At 39.6% G+C, this 17,523-nt stretch overlaps 1 protein-coding gene across 11 annotated transcripts in view; it reads left to right on the forward strand.

Annotated features, from left to right (window-relative positions):
* Positions 1–7,623, forward strand: part of Lamp3 (lysosomal-associated membrane protein 3) — a 68,635-nt gene extending 61,012 nt beyond the window's left edge. For 10 of the 11 annotated variants that reach the window (XM_063270465.1, XM_063270467.1, XM_039088271.2 and 7 more), the window contains 3 exons: positions 289–346; positions 3,454–3,621; positions 6,627–7,623. In XM_063270465.1, coding sequence (XP_063126535.1) covers positions 289–346; positions 3,454–3,621; positions 6,627–6,760 — 360 coding nt within the window. In that variant the 3' untranslated portion in view covers positions 6,761–7,623. The remainder of the gene's footprint in view (positions 1–288; positions 347–3,453; positions 3,622–6,626) is intronic. The other variant, NM_001012015.1, reaches the window with a different exon arrangement.
* The last annotated feature ends 9,900 nt before the right edge of the window (positions 7,624–17,523 follow it).

Raw genomic sequence — 17,523 nt, forward strand, 5'->3', positions numbered from 1 at the left:
GATGTAATTGCATTTTCGGAAACTTGGTAGAACTGAAATTCTCCTGGGGGAGTTTTAGTTTCAGACTCTAGCAACAAGTAAGAACTAGAGAAATCTGGGTCTAGGAGTCATTTGTTACTTATTTTTATTTATTGTGTCATATATTTACTTTTATTGAATTTTTCAAGTATAATTATGAGTAGCACAAACGTATCCTAGCCCTCATATCAAGTATTTAGTGCCATAAACCAAGATTTATAAGCATAAACCTTGAGATTACACAAAAGTTAACACATTGCTGTTTTACAGGAAGAAAACTTATATTACGTTAGTGAAGTTGGAGCTTATTTGACCATCTCAAATACAGGTTAGTAAGAGAACAGCTCTCTATCACTGTTGTCTAGTTAGGTTATTATCATTGACTCTGATACTTTTTTATGCTTTTTTTTTAAAAAAAACAACATGGAACTAAAACTTTGGGGGAAATTCAAAACCTGTGTGTACTTCAGTTTATCTGATCATGGATGCTAATGATTTAGATTATGTTAACAATATCAAATTGTAAGTTCAGTTTCTTTTTAACTAATTCGTTATTGGAGTAAAACTTATTCAATACTCTTAATTGCATATTATTCTACACAGTTGTGACATAGCTAGGTACCAAGCTCTGTGTGTGTTAGCTATAATTATCCAAGCTGGTAAGATTCTGTATAGTAGGGCTTGCATTCATTCCTGAAGGAAAGGGCACCATATATAGCCACATTAAAGTATATTCTTAAGTGATAATCAGTTCTACAAGTAAGCACAAATCAGAATGTCAAAGAATGGAGAGCTATTTAGTGTGTTCTTTGGGAAGTCTCCAGAGGAGAAAGACCATTTTGCAGATGGTTGAGCACAGAATCTCTATTCAGGGACATCTGATTTGAGGCAACTTTCCCAGATGGCAGTAATAAAAGATGCATGGGTTTTAATGAGTGAGGTTGTTAAAGTAGCTGTATTTACTACCTTTATATTGGTGCAGTAAAGCTTTATGGCTAAGGTAACTTATAGAAGGAAGGGCATATTTGGTTTATGGTTCCAAAGGCATAAGAGTTCATCAGCATCATGGCAGAGAAGTGTGGCTACAGGAAGGCATAGTGACTGGGGCATGGGGCGGGAAACAGAGGAGTTACATCTTGATCTGTAAGCTGAAGGAGAGAGAGAGAGAGAGAGAGAGAGAGAGAGAGAGAGAGAGAGAGAGAGAGAGAGAGAGAGGCAGAGACAGAAACAGAGACAGAGACAGAGACAGAGACAGAGAGAGACAGAGAGACAGAGAGAGAATTGGGAAGGGCATGAAACTTCAAAACGTCAAAGCCTGACCAGACCGATGTAAATCCCCGAGCAGTGCCATCATCTGAAGACCAATATTAAAATGTCAGAGTCTATGAGAGACATTCTCATTTAAGCTACCATAGCAGCTAGGGAACATTAGTGCTGTTTCTAGTGCCCTAGAAAGTGAACATACAGTCTATGTGGTCCCAGTGATGACCCTTCTAGAGCATTTAAAACCTATGGGCAGGTCAGCTAAAGAGTTGAGATTTTATTCTAAAGCGTGTATGTATACCATGGGAAGATTTGGGTTAAGAGAATTACCATTATTAGATTTACATTTATGAGCATTCACTTTGTTTATCTTGTGGAAGGTTACCTATAGAAAGACATTTAAAAAAACTTATTAATGTTCATGTTTAGAAAGATAATGTTCCCAACAAAATCTAATGAGCTCATGGAAGCCCTCAGATATTGCCCTAGAAAATCTAGATTTAGATATCACATTTGTATTGAGCTCATGCACTATGTCAGTTACTACCTTTGTAATGCTCTGTTTTCTTTATAAAGTATTATTATTTAATTGGTTTAAACATTATTTATTAATGATTTCCCAGTAATGATAATTTGCTACAAAATACAGCTGTGGGGACAAAGTCTGTTTAAAATGTGTGCTATATCACCAATGCCCCCGCACAGGGAAATGCTAGGGTGGTGAGATGGGAGTGGGTTGGTGGGTAGGAGAGCTCCCTCATAGAAGTAGGGGAGGGGATGGAATAGGGGGTTTGTGGAGGGGAAACCCCAGGAAAGGGGATAGCATTTGAAATGTAAAACGACCAATTATATATTTAATTATATATATATGTGTGTACGTGTGTGTGTATGTGTATGCTATATTTTACTGATATTATTCAAGGGGATTTTGTTAGTGATGGTCATTAAATGTAAATAAAAGAAAATAACTAAAAACTAATTTTCATATGTTAACTTACACTTGCTTCATGTATACTAGAGAATAAGAATTTTGTGCTAATAGAAATTTTTTAATATTATCTCAAGGGACAGAGAAAATTTTAGCTGGGTGTAGGGTAGTCAACTCTAAAGAAAGCTGGGAAAGGAATATCAGAGATTAAATTAGAGGCTAATAGGGAAACCAGGTCTAGGTTCATATGATTAAGGGCTCAGTAGTATTAACAGGAAGAATAGTAGACACAGTGATGGTGGTTTTCATGTCGTTGTGGTACTGGTGCTAGCATTAGTAACAGTAATTCATTATCATTACAATACTGATATCAGACTTACTGTTAATGGGGATGGTAGCAATATATATGTGGGTAGACCAATGGAATGTGGGTAGGGAGATAATAGATAAATAAAACTATAGATATATATCACGCAGCACAGTAGTATAAATAGACAATTTAGTTTATCATCTCAGGTCAACATTTTAATTTTCATAAGACTCTTTCCTACTGTAACTGAAAATGGGACAGGACACTTTGGCCTTCTCACTCATTAGATATTTTTTGGTCATTTATGAAGCCAAAGTATTATTAGAAGAGTGGTCTGTGAGGGTCAAGTTAGAGTAAATGAAGTTTATCATATATTTAGCCTCACCTGCCTTAACGATCACTGTCTTGAAAAATGTATACCTGACATAATGAGTAGACACCTTTTCTGGACAGCAAACAGGAGGGATGGAATACATTTCCAAGAATGGATACAACCTCCTTCCTGATGAGTTCTTCCTCCTTCTCTACCAACCCAGTCTTAGGGCACGCAGATGCATTATTTATGGACTTTTCTATCTTTGTTCTCATTCATTATCATGCACTCTAAGTGTCAGAACAATCTCACCTCTTTCTAACATCTTTAGGAAACTCTTTATAGCTCCCAGAATTGACAATTCTATCTCCAATCCTGTGAAACAAAACTAGTTCACTGTTATCACATGGAAATTTATGTGGGATATCTCACATATATTTCTAATAGAGCCACAAAAACAGTCTGCGCACAGAGTATTTTTTCATGAATAAAATACAGCAGGACTCCAAGGTTACCCCATCTGAAGGAAGGCAATTGGCTATACATGAGCAGGGTAGTGGCACCTGGAACTCAATTGATATTGTCAAGATTCTCACACATCGCATTTTACTTTGTCTTCAGAGAAGACCTACCAAGGAAAGAGTACTATGATGATGTTTGAGACAGTAGTTGGGCATTCTTTCAAGTGTGTCAGTGAGCAGAGCATCCAGCTATCAGCTCAGCTTCAAATGAAAACAATGAATATCCATCTTCAGGCCTTTGATTTTGAAGGAGACTCCTTTGGAATTGGTAAGTTAAGTGTCCTCAAGTCACAAGCGGCCTTCAAAAACCTAGGGGTCAGTTACAAGGTGTCTTTATTCTGAACCTGTCAAGGGGCTAGAGCACATGGTTTAACTATAATAGTATAACTCTGCGAAGCTTTAAGGGTTATACTCACCCTATACTTACATGTGAAAAGCCTATGTATAATTACATCTGTGTCTACCAATTTACCCCAGTAGGATGACTCTTTGTCTGACTCACTCATTTAAACACACACACACACACACACACACACACACACACACACACACACACTCACACACACACACATGCACCCGCACATGTACACATGCACACTCACATACACACATACCAAAAAAAGAGAGGAAACATTGTTGACACCTCTCCTAAATGCTAAAACAATTCTAGCATGTTCAGAGGACATTTTAAACATCTTCAGTAAGAGATTTTAAAAACATTTTGTAACAGAGTCTTTCCATTTTTAGAGATGGAAAAGCAAGATGTGCTTTGTCCATATTCAAGACCAAAGTTAAGTTCTGTCAGAGTCACTTTTCTCGAATATAAGGCATCATTGGGCATTTCCTCCCAGCCAGTTTAGTTTATATACACCTGACTTTCTTTGCCTTTGAACCACCACACAGAGCTCATCTGGAATTTCCCAAGGTAGAAACTATCCCTTGGATGAAGGCCAGGGCTAGGTAGGTCACTTTTTAGAAAAGCCCTTGTCTTAGTCACTGTCCTTTTGCTATGAAGAAACACCAAAACCATAGCAACTCAGAAAAGGGGCATTCAACAGTTTCAGAGGTTTGTTTATTATCACTGTAGTAAGGAACATGTGGCACATAGGGAGTAGTGGCTCTAGGGCTGAGAGCTTTACATTCAGACCCATTGATATCAGAGAGAAAAGAGAGAGAACCTGGTCTAGCACAGACTTTTGAAACCCAAAGCCTTCCCCTAGTGACATACTTTGTAAAACAAAACCACGTGTACTACAACAAGGCCATACCTCCTCATCCTTTTAATCCTTCTCAAATATTGCCACTCCCTGATGTGTAAGCATTAAAATATATGAGCCCATGTGAGATATAATATATATAGCAAAGGCCTGTAAGGTAAAGGAAAAACAAACAAAACCCCAAATATCAAAATGGTATAACCAGTGTGGAAATCAGTCTGGTGGTTCCTCAGAAAATTGGACAGTGCACTACCTGAAGACCCAGCTATTCCTCTCTTGGGCACATACCCAAAAGATGCTCCAACATATAACAAAGACACGTGCTCCACTATATTCATAGCAGCCTTATTTACAATAGCCGGAAGAAAGAACCCAGATGTTCCTCAATAGAGGAATGGATACAGTACATATGGTACATTTTACACAATGGAATGGTAACTCAGCTATTAAAAACAATGACTTCGGGGTTGGGGATTTAGCTCAGTGGTAGAGCACTTGCCTAGCAAGAGCAAGGCCCTGGGTTCAGTCCCCAGCTCCGAAAAAAAAAAAAAGAAAAGAAAAAAATGACTTCATGAAATTCTTAGGCAAATGGATGGAATTAGGAGATATCATCCTGAGTGAGGTAACCCTCACATGGTATGTACTCACTGATAAGTAGATATTAGCCCAAAAGCTCAGAATACCCAAGATACAATTTACAGACCACATGAAGCTCAGAAAGAAAGAAGACCAAAGTGTGGATGCTTCAGCCCTTTTTAGGAAGGGGAACAAAAATATTCACAGGAGGAAATACAGAGACAAAGTGTGGAGCAGAGAATGAGGGAAAGGTCATCCAGAGATGGCCCCACCCGGGGATTCATCCCACATACAGTTACAAAACCCAGACAATATTGCTCATGCCAAGAAGTGCAGGCTGACAGGAGCCTGATATAGCTGTCTCCTGAGAGGCTCTGCCAGAGCCTGACAAATACAGAGGCAGATGCTCACAGCCAACCATTGAACTGAGAATAGGGCCCCCAATGGAGGAGTTAGAGAATGGACTGAAGTAGCTGAAGGGGTTTGCAACCCCATGGGAAGAACAACAATATTAACCAACCAGACCCCCCTGCCCCAGAGCTCCCAGGGATTAAACTACCAATCAAAGAGTACACATGGAGTGTCTCATGCCTCCAGCTGCATATGTAGCAGAGGATGGCCTTGTCTGGCATCAATGGGAAGAGAGGTCCTTGGTTCTGTGAAGGCTCAATGCCCTAGTGTAGGGGAATGTCAGGGTGGAGAGGTAGTAGGGAGTGTGTGGGTGGGTGAATAGAAGCACAGAGAGGGGAGATGGGATAGGGATTTCAGAGGGGAAATGGGATACCACTTGAAATATAAATAAAGAAAATATTCAACAAAAAAGAAAATCTGATAAAAAAGACACACAATTGTGTCAAGTTTACAAAATCTCACATGTAAACCCTGATAATGATAGATATTCTTAAATATCCGTTAAGAGTTATACAATAAAAGATTCATATCTTTATGATACTTTATAAAGTAAATGCAATGGTCTAAGAATGTTTGGGGACATCTAGTGATTAAGTTCTTTTTTTTTTAAGATAAGAATATCCCACTTCTCAGGCAGCACTCTTAGAAATCTCTTTTATCTATTTCAGAAATGCAGATAACAATGATTTGGTATTAATGGGTAAACAAATAGCAGTTATTTATGTAATTACTTAAGAATTATATGTACTATATGTTTATTTTATGAATGAGAGAATTTCAAAGGTAAATTAATCTTCCCAAAGTTATATAACTAGTGCTGTGGATATAGCTCAGTAGTAGAGTGCTTGTCTAATAGGCATAAAGTCTTGGCTAGATGCCCATCAGTACAATCAATCAATCAATCAATCAATCAATCAATCAACCAACCAACCAATCAATCAATCAACAAAGTAAAAGTTAAGAGCAGATATGTTTGACCCCAAAGCTCATGTCCTTTTGACTCTGGTCTATTTTCTGGTCTGTCATCACACATACTTACTTGCTATATTGTATTTGTTTTCTCTCGTAGTGGACGAGTGTTTGTCAGACTACACAGTTGTGCTTCCTGTGGTTGGGATCATCGTGGTTGTCCTCTGTGTTGTGGGTCTGGGCATCTACAAAATCCGCCAAAGGCGTCAGTCATCTGCATACCAGAGAATCTAATTTGAAACCAAAGGAAATGGCAATAAAGGAGTTTAAAAAGAATTTCATCATTTCCAGAACGTTGGAGGAATCTCTTCCTCACTACCTTCTTCCAAAACCAATGAGTGATTAGTGATTTAAATTGAAGCAGCATATCGGTTCTGAATATTTTTGCTCATTTCATGAAAGACTAAGGAAGATACTGAGCAGTATTTTCTAGCTTTTGTTGGAAAAATTTAACTATTCAAATGAATATTTGAGATACACAGAATTAATATAATGTTCAAAGGTCATAGATATTTACAAATTATAAACCAAAATAATTGATTTTAATTAGTCCTACCTTTATTTGCCTAGAGAAATTTATTTTAACATCAACATTTTTATTTTAAGATATTTTGCTGGATTTTCTTACCATTTGTGCTTATTGAGGTATGAATATTTGACATGGTACTCACCTTCTATTTAAATATTTCTAGTTATCAAAATAACATAACTCGTATTGTTTAGACTTTACATGAAAATAAGATACTCTTTACTCATGACACATTTCAGAACTAATAAAGACTAAGAAATCGCTTCCTACAGACAACAAAACTAAGTAATAAAACATCATCAAAAATCATGTAACCATGGCCATATTTATATGCTATGCATGTTAGCCTGAGAAATTTATTTTGATTTTCTTTAATCTTCCTTATTTACAGATGACTCTGTGTTAAGAAAATAAAATCTATTCATCACCTACACTAAATTCTATTTTCCCTCTCATTCTGTTTCTCTCTCTCTCTCTCTCTCTCTCTCTCTCTCTCTCTCTCTCTCTCTCTCTCTCTCTCTCTCGCCCTTATCAATTCAACAGAGAGTAAAACCAGAACTGGAATTCATGTAGGTCTGCTGTGATCTTTTCTGTACATCTGGTTACCAACAAGAACAAGGGCACAAGTTCTGCCTAAAAGCTTTGTATCCATGTTGGCTTCATTTCTACAGGAGAATGGATCTATGTAAAATAATCATTAGTGGATAAAAGAAGGCTGCAGATAAAGAAACAGTCTGCCTTTGGGAAGCCTCTGTCTCTCTACAAGGCTGTGGGTCCCTATAAGACATGAGTTAGTTTCTCACTTGTATGAATGTGCTTACCTGTAGCTGTAAAGATGAGAGAAGTAAATACACATTTTTGCTTGTTTGTATTTGCTTTTCAAGACAGGGTTTCTCTGTGTAGCCCTGGCCAACCTGGAACTCACTATGTAGTCCAGGGTAGCCTCAAACTCATGGATATTTGCCTGCCACTACCTCCCAAGTGCTGGGATTAAAGGTGTACGCCACCACTGCCCAGAGAAATATGCTTGTTAAAGTATTATTTTTTTACCACATTGTTTTAGTCAGAGTTTTCTGAAAGATCATAAGCTTAGTAGACTTCTTATCTCTTTCATTCCTGAAAACGCTATGACTGAATAGCCAGTATCATAAGTTCATGTTGGGTCGTTATAGAGACTATTTTCAGTGTGCTGTCTATTATGAGTTGTGCCGTCATAGACATGAATTTGCCCGAACTGGCCACTATAATAACTATACTCACCTTGCCTTTGGCAAATGAGTGCTGCCACTTGGCCTGTGGTATTTTAAGGTTCGGTGAAATCAAGGACATGTAATTCATCCAGTTGAGCAGCAGCATCTTCATCCCCAAGGCCTGGCACAAGGGGAAGAGCAACAACAAAGCTCTTCAAATGTTTTTATGCTGCTCTTAACACTTTGTATCTTACAGATTTAGTGAAAAAAAGGTATGATTTTACCAATAAAATAGGCACATTGATCAATAGGATAGAAACAAAGACCCCATATAAGCCCACTCTTTCATTATAATATTGTACTGCCTGTGTCTCTTACCACTCCCTCTTTAATAGCGATCGTTGAGCCATCTGTCTTCCTGTTCCTTCATATCCACCCTCTAGCCTTACACATCCCTTGCCCCAAATAAAGTAAAGTAGAATTAAGAAAAACCCTCCATTTTGTCATGGGAACTATAGTATGTACAGTGTTCCACACTATGTGTTCTTGTCCATATATCGTTACTTATAAATGTTCATTGCAATGACTTGTTGGTCTGGGACAAGGCCTCTGGCTTTTGCACCACCATCAATACTATCTCCTCACTGGGACTCCTCTCAGATATCCTCTTGATGCCCTGTGTCATAGAGATTCTGCAGTTTTGGATCTGCAGGACAAGCTCCTTTCCAAGTGCTCTGGTAGTTTATTGATGAGGTAGATGTTGGGGTGGGACACCTTAAAGCCCTGGATCTGGGTAGTGGCTGAGTTGGTCAGTCCACCAGCTCTACTGTATCACATCTACATGTTGAACTCTCCTATACTGCTCTGGTTAGCTCACAAAGTTTGGCACCGAGCATGGTACAAGGCCAGCTCTCCTGAGTGCTGTAGCCATTGAAGGGTGGGGCTGGCTCTGCACATCCCTTTGACATTTTCATGTTCCCAGGTGGCAGCCCAGACCAGGTATGTCTACATGCCTTTGGTGGAATAAAAGCCACGAACAATGGCACAGACATTTGCTGCTTCATGACCCTTACCAGCAACCTGGGTTGGGACTTCACCATGGCCCCAGGTGACGGTACAGGCTACTCATATCAGAATATTACTCTCCACTCTTTTATCTCCAGTTCCTCCTCTCTTCACAATGCTCAAACCATTCGGTTTCTCTTTCTTTCCCATCTCTCTACCCCACGTTTGCACATTGTAATGGCTCCTGCTTCAGGCAGGCCATGCAGTAGGCTAGCCTGGGTGTCTTCTGCCTGCCTGTTCCATATGACTTGTTTTTTTTTTTTTGAAAGAATTTAGAATCATTTGTCTTTTCTCACACTTCTCTTGTTATCCTATCCTTCCCCTCTGCACCTTCATTTAACCATTCTTGTTCTGGTTTTCCCCTTAAACCCAAAGTACTGTGTTCAATCTCGTTTTCTTCATAGCTTCTTAGTGATTTTCTGACCTCTAAATGTATTCCAAATGTAACACACATATCTGAAACTTCAAAACTGACATGAATAGATGAGCAAAAGCATATGGCATTTATCTTTCTGGACCTGGATTACATCACTCAGATGATTATTTCAAGCTCAATCTATTTACCTGTGTGTTTCATAATTTTTCTTAATAGTTGAATATATTCATTGCATAAATGTATTGTACTGATATATTGATTCCTCAGTCGATAGACATGTAGGCTGTTTCTATATCCTTGTTATCATAGATAGAGCAGCAATGAACATAAGTGAGCAGGTGTCCTTCTAGTAAGATACAGAGTCCACTGGGGATATTCCCAGGAATGGTAAAGTTGGAACACATGGTAAATCTATTTGGAAACCTCTACACTGATTTCCATAGTGGCTGCACCAGCTTTCACTCCCACTAACAATAAATAGTATTTGTTTTTTCCCCATATCCGCCCCAGAGTCCATTGTTATTTATTTATTTATTTATTTATTTATTTATTTATTTATTTATTCATGTATATATTTTTCCTCCATATTTATTAACTTGGGTATTTTTATTTACATTTCAATTGTTATTCCCTTTCCCGGTTTCCAGGCCAATATCCCCCTAACCCCTCCTACTCCCATTCTCTATGGGTGTTCCCCTCCCCATCCTCCCTCCATTAACACCCTCTCCCGATTACCACCCTCCCCCTAACAATCACGTTCACTGGGGGTTCAGTCTTGACAGGACCAAGGGCTTCCTGTCCACTGGTGCTCTTACTAGGCTATTCATTGCTACCTATGCAGTTGGAGCCCAGGGTCAGTCCATGTATAGTCTTTAGGTAGTGGCTTAGTACCTGGAAGCTCTGGTTGGTTGGCATTGTTGTTCATATGGGGTCTCAAGCCCTGGAAGCTCTTTCAGTCCTTCCTCTGATTCCAGGTCCCATTCTCAGTTCCGTGGTTTGCTGCTGACATTCGCCTATGTATTTGCTGTATTCTGGCTGTGTCTTTCAGGAGAGGTCTACATCCGGTTCCTGTCAGCCTGCACTTCTTTGCTTCATCCATCTCATCTAGTTTGGTGGCTGTATATGTATGGGCCACATGTGGGGCAGGCTCTGAATGGGTGTTCCTTCAGGCTCTATTCTAAAGAATACCCTATTCCCTGCCAAGGGTATTCTTGCTCCCCTTTTAAAGAAGGAGTGAAGCATTCACATTTTGGTCATACTTTTTGAGTTTCATGTGTTCTGTGCATCTAGGGTAATTCAAGCATTTGGGCTAATATCTACATATCAGTGAGTGCATACCATGTATGTCTTTCTGTGATTGGGTTAGCTCACTCAGGATGATATTTTCCAGTTCCAACCATTTGCCTACGAATTTCATAAACTCGTTGTTTTTGATAGCTGAGTAATATTCCATTGTGTAGATGTACCACATTTTCTGTATCCATTCCTCTGTTGAAGGGCATCTGGGTTCTTTCCAGCTTCTGGCTATTATAAATAAGGCTGCTATGAACATAGTGGAGTATGTGTCTTTGTTATATGTTGGGGCATGTTTTGGGTATGTGCCCAGGAGAGGTATAGCTGGGTCCTCAGGTAGTGCAATGTCCAATTTTATGAGGAACCTCCAGACTGATTTCCAGAGTGGTTGTACCAGTCTGCAATCCCACCAACAATGGAGGAGTGTTCCTCTTTCTCCACATCCTTGCCAGCATCTGCTGTCACCAGAATTTTTGATCTTAACCATTCTCACTGGTGGAATCTCAGGGTTGTTTTGACTTGCATTTCCCTTATGACTAACGATGTTGAACATTTCTTTAGGTGTTTCTCAGCCATTCGGCATTCCTCAGCTGTGGATTCTTTGTTTAGTTCTGAACCCCATTTTTTTTTTTTTGGTTCTTTTTTTCGGAGCTGGGGACCGAACCCAGGGCCTTGCGCTTCCTAGGTAAGCGCTCTACCACTGAGCTAAATCCCCAGCCCCTGAACCCCATTTTTAATAGGGTTATTTGTCTCCCTGCAGTCCAACTTCGTGAGTTCTTTGTATATTTTGGATATAAGCCCTCTATCAGTTGTAGGATTGGTAAAGATCTTTTCCCAATCTGTTGGTTGCCATTTTGTCCTAACAACAGTGTCCTTTGCCTTACAGAAACTTTGCAGTTTTATGAGATCCCATTTGTAGATTCTTGATCTTAGAGCATAAGCCATTGGTGTTTTGTTCAGGAAATTTTCTCCAGTGCCCATGTGTTCGAGATTCTTCCCCACTTTTTCTTCTATTAGTTTGAGTGTATCTGGTTTGATGTGGAGGTCCTTGATCCACTTGGACTTAAGCTTTGTACAGGGTGATAAGAATGGATCGATCTGCATTCTTCTACATGCAGTGTGTGGGCTCATCTCTGGGTCTTCAATTCTATCCCACTGGTCTATCTGTCTGTCTCTGTACCAATACCATTCAGTTTTTATCACTATTGCTCTGTAATACTGCTTGAGTTCAGGGATAGTGATTCCCCTGGAAGCCCTTTTATTGTTGAGGATAGTTTTAGCTATCCTGGGTTTTTTTGTTATTCCAGATGAATTTGCAAATTGTTCTGTCTAACTCTATGAAGAATTGGGTTGGAATTTTGATGGGGATTGCATTGAATTTGTAGATCGCTTTTTGTAAAGTGGCCATTCTTACTATATTGTTCCTGCCAATCCATGAGCATGGGAGATCTTTCCATCTTCTGAGATCTTCTTCAATTTCTTCCTTCAGAGGCTTGAAGTTCTTATTGTACACTTGCTTGGTTAAAGTGACACCGAGGTATTTTATATTATTTGGGACTATTATGAAGGGTGTCGTTTCCCTAATTTCTTTCTCGACTTTTTCTCTTTTGTGTAGAGGAAGGCTACTGATTTATTTGAGTTAATTTTATACACAGCCAATTTGCTTGAAGGTGTTTATCAGGTTTAGTTGTTCTCTGGTGGAACTTTTGGGATTACTTAAGTATACAATCATATTGTCTGCAAATAGTGATATTTTGACTTCTTCCTTTCCAATCTGTATCCCTTTGATCTCTTGTAATCTGATTGCTGTGTCTAGGACTTTGAGAACTATATTGAATAAGTAGGGAGAGAGTGGGAAGCCTTGTCTAGTCCCTGGTTTTAGTGGGATTGTTTCAAGTTTCTCTCCATTTAGTTTAATGTTAGCAACTGGTTTGCTGTATGTGTCTTTTGCTATGTTTAGTTATGGGCCTTGAATTCCTGTTATTTCCAGGACTTTTATCATGAAGGGGTGTTGAATTTTGTCAAATGCTTTCTCAGCATCTAATGAAATGATCATGTGGTTTTTATCTTTCAGTTTGTTGGATTATGTTGATGGTTTTCCGTATATTAAACCATCCCTGCATACCTGGAATGAAGCCTACTTGATCATCATGGATGATTGTTTTGATGTGTTCTTGGATTCTGATTGCAAGAATTTTATTTACTATTTTTGCGTCAATATTCATAAGGGAAATTGGTCTGAAGTTCTCTTTCTTTGTTGGATCTTTGTGTGGTTTAGGTATAAGAGTAATTGTGACTTCATAGAAGGAATTTGGTAATGCTCTGTCTGTTTCAATTTTGTGGAATAGTTTGGATAGTATTGGTATGAAGTCTTTTATGAAGGTCTGATGGAATCTGCATTGAACCTGTCTGGACCTTGGTTCTTTTTGGTTGGGAGACTTTTAATGACTGCTTCTATTTCTTTAGGAGTTATTAAATGGTTTATCTGTTCCTAATTTAACTTCGGTACCTGGTACTTGTCTAGGAAATTGTCCATTTCCTCGAGATTTTCAAGTTTTGTTGAATATAGGCTTTTGTAGTAGGATCGGATGATTTTTTTTTTTTTTGTATTTTCTCTGAGTCTGTTGTTATGTCTCCCATTTCATTTCTGATTTTGTTAATTTGGATACACTCTCTGTGTCCACTGGTTAGTCTGTCTAAGTGTTTATCTATCTTGTTGATTTTCTCAAGTACCAGCTTTTGGTTCTGTTGATTCTTTCTATGGTCCTTTTTGTTTCTACTTGGTTGATTTCAGTTCTGAGTTTGATTATTTCCTGCCTTCTACTCTTCCTGGGTGTATTTGCTTCTTCTTGTTTTAGAAATTTTAGGTGTGCTGTCAAGCTGCTGATATATGCTGTCTCCTGTTTCTTTCTGCAGACACTCAGCTATGAGTTTTCCTCTTAGCACAGCTTTCATTGTGTCCCATAAGTTTGGGTACATTGTACCTTCATTTTCATTAAATTCTAAGAAGTCTTTAATTTCTTTCTTTATTTCTTCCTTGGCCAGGTTATCATTGAGTAGAGCATTGTTCAACTTCCATGTATATGTGGGGGTTCTTCCCTTATTGTTATTGAAGACCAACTTTAGCCTGTGGTGGTCTGATTGGAAGCATGGGATTATTTCTCTCTTTCTGTATCTCTTGGGGCCTGTTTTGACTGATTATATGGTCAATTTTGGAGAAAGTACCATGAGGTAGTGAGAAGAGTGTATATCCTTTTGTTTTAGGATAAAATGTTCGATAAATATCTGTAAAGTCCATTTGGTTCATAACTTCTGTTAGTTTGTCTATGTCTCTGTTTCATTTCTGTTTCTATGATCTGTCCATTGATGAGAGTGGGGTGTTCAAATCTCCTACTATTATTGTGAGAGGTGCAATGTGTGCTTTGAGCTTTAGTAAGGTTTCTTTTATGTATGTAGGTGCCCTTGTATTTGGAGCATTGATATTTAGGATTGAGAGTTCATCTTGGTGGATTTTTCCTTTGATGAATATGAAATGTCCTTCCTTATCTTTTTTGATGACTTTTAGTTGAAAATTGATTTTATTCAATATTAGAATTGCTACTCCAGCTTGCTTCTTCAGACCATTTGCTTGCAAAGTTGTTTTCCAGCCTTTTACTCTGAGGTAGTATCTGTCTTTGTCTCTGAGGTGTGTTTCCTGTAGGCAGCAAAATGCTGGATGTTCATTACATATTATCCAGTTTGTTAATCTGTGTCTTTTTATTGGAGAATTGAGTCCATTGATGTTGATAGTTATTAGGCAATAGTGATTGTTGCTTCCTGTTATATTTGTATTTGGAGGTGAGTTTATGCTTGTGTGCTTTTCTTCTCTTTCTTTTGTTGCAAAATGATTAGATTCTTGCTTTTTCTAGGGGGCTGGCATTTGTGTTCTCTTAGGGTCTGTATGACATCTGTCCATGATCTTCTGGCTTTCATAGTCTCTGGTGAGAAGCCTGGTGTAATTCTGATAGGTCTGCCTTTATATGTTACTTGACCTTTTTCCCTTCCTGCTTTGAATATTCTTTCTTTGTTTTGTGCATTTGGTGTTTTGACTATTATGTTGTGGGAGGACTTTCTTTTCTCTTCCAATCTATTTGGAGTTCTGTTGACTTCTTGTATATTTATGGGCATCTCTTTCTTTAAGTTAGGGAAGTTTTCTTCTATGATTTTGTTGAAGATATTTACTGGTCCTTTGAATTGGGATTCTTCACTCTCTTCTATACTTATCTTCCTTAGGTTTGATCTTGTCATTGTGTCCTGGATTTCCTGTATGTTTTGGGCCAGTAGCTTTTTCCATTTTCCATTATCTTTGACAGTTGTGTCGATGATTTATATGGAATCTTCTGCTCTTGAGATTCTCTCTTCTATGTCTTGTATTCTGTTAGTGATGCTTGTATTTATTGCTCCTTGTCTCTTTCATTGGTTTTCTATATCCAGGGTTGTCTCCCTTTGTGCTTTCTTTATTGTTTCTATGTCCATTTTCAATTCCTTCACCTGTTTGATTGTGTTTTCCTATAATTCTTTCAGGGATTTTTGTTTTTCCTCTCTAAGGGCTTCTACTTGTTTACTTGTCTTTTCCTGCATTTCTCTAAGGGAGTTCTTTATGTCTTTCTTAAAGTCCTCCATCATCATGATCAAATGTGATTTAAAATCTAGATCTTGCTTTTCTGGTGTGTTTGGATATTCAGTGTTTGCTTTGGTGGGAGAATTGGGCTCTGAGGATGCCATGTAGTCTTGGTTTCTCTTGCTTTGGTTCCTGCGCTTGCCTCTTGCCATCAGGTTGTCTCTGGTGTTACCTTCTTTTGCTATTTCTGACAGTGGCTTGACCTTCCTATAGGTCTCTGTGTCATGAGTGCTGTAGACCCGTTTTCCTGTTTTCTTTCAGTCAGTTATGGGAACAGAGTGTTCTGCTCTCAGGCATGTAGTCATTCCTGTCCACTGGCTTTCAGCTGTCCCTGTGGGCAGGAACCAGAAGGGCCTGCTCCTACTTCTCCTAGGTCTCTGTGCGCAGGTGGCCCAGATGGCACTAGGTGTTTTCTTCTAGAGTCAGAAATGTGGGTAGAGATTAGTCTCTTCTGGTTTCCCAGGCGCATCTGCCCCTCTGAAGGTCTAGCACTCCCTCCAACAGGATTTGGGTGCAGGGAGCTGTTTGACCGTGTCCTTTCAGATCCTGGCACAGTCTGGACCACAGGGCTCCTGCAGCTTGACTGCTCCAATCTTCCCGTGCCCATAGGCACTATACAGTTTCCTCTTGTGCCAAGGATGTGGGCAAAAGTGGGCAGATGTGGCGGTCTCTCCTGCCCTCTAGTCTCAGGATTGCCCACACTTCTGGGCAATCAGCTCTCTCTCCCACCGGGTTTGGGAGCAGGGATCTGTGTGCCAGAATCAGAGAGGTTCAGTCGCCAGCTAGAAACCAGAAGTGTCTGGTCCCAGAGGAATTTTGCCTTTGTGTGTCCTGAATCCACCAGGCAGGTCACTTGGAGCAGAAAAGTTGGTCTTACCTCTGGTCTCAGGCCTGAAGTTGCTCCTTGGGGCTAGCTTTCAGCTTTTCATGAGGGCAGCAACTAGAAGGGCCTGCCCCTACTGCTCCTGGGTCCCTGTGCACAGGTGGCCCAGATGGCACTAGGTGTTTTCCTCCAGAGTCAGAAATGTGGGCAGAGAGTAGTCTCCACTGGTTTCCCAGGCCTGTCTGCCCCTCTAAAGGTCTAGCTCTCCCTCCAACAGGATTTGGGTATAGGGAGCTGTTTGACCAGGTCTGTTCAGATCCAGGCACAATCTGGACCACAGGGCTCCTGCAGCTTGACTGCTCCTAATTTCCCATGTCCAGAGGCACTATACAGTTTCTTCTTGGGCCTATGTTCTATATTTTTATTATTCATTCCTCTGTTGATGACCATTTAAGTTCTTTTTCTAAGCCACTGTGACTAAAGCAGCAATGAACAGGCCCGAAGATGTATTTGTAGACTAAAATAATTGAGTCCTTTTAGAATGTGCCAAAGAGTGTGTGGGACCCAGACTTGTTGTTGGTTCTGGGTTCTGCCTTTCTTCACTGTAGATGTCTGGATGGAACCAAAACACCACCAGGGCAAAGTCCATGAGGGAGAGTCTGCAGCCTGTGTTTCCTTTCAGGCAGGAGAGTGCTACAACATGTCTGTGTCCGCCCAGAGAGGAAGTCAGGAATTGTGTACCTGGTCCACAGTGTCTCCCTCTCAAGCATAGGAACACTGTCTATATGCCATACTTGAAGGAGAGAATCGGGTCCAAATTTTCAGGATCTGGCCCAATTACGAGCGGGTGCCAAGTGCAGAGGGGCAGGAGAGAGAGAAGGTCTTCTTCAAGAGTTTAGTGTCCTGGCCCTTTTAGGTAAAGGTCTTCCCCTTGGTGATCTATAATGATGCAAGTCTTGAGGCATTCTTAGCTTGTTTATATTTCTTAATTGAAGGAGGACATGAATGCATATGCTTTATTCTGAATGAATCAGCCATTATGTAATTTCCTAGAAGGGCAA

Source organism: Rattus norvegicus, chromosome 11 (genome assembly GCF_036323735.1).
Source record: "Rattus norvegicus strain BN/NHsdMcwi chromosome 11, GRCr8, whole genome shotgun sequence".
Lineage (NCBI taxonomy): Eukaryota > Metazoa > Chordata > Mammalia > Rodentia > Muridae > Rattus > Rattus norvegicus.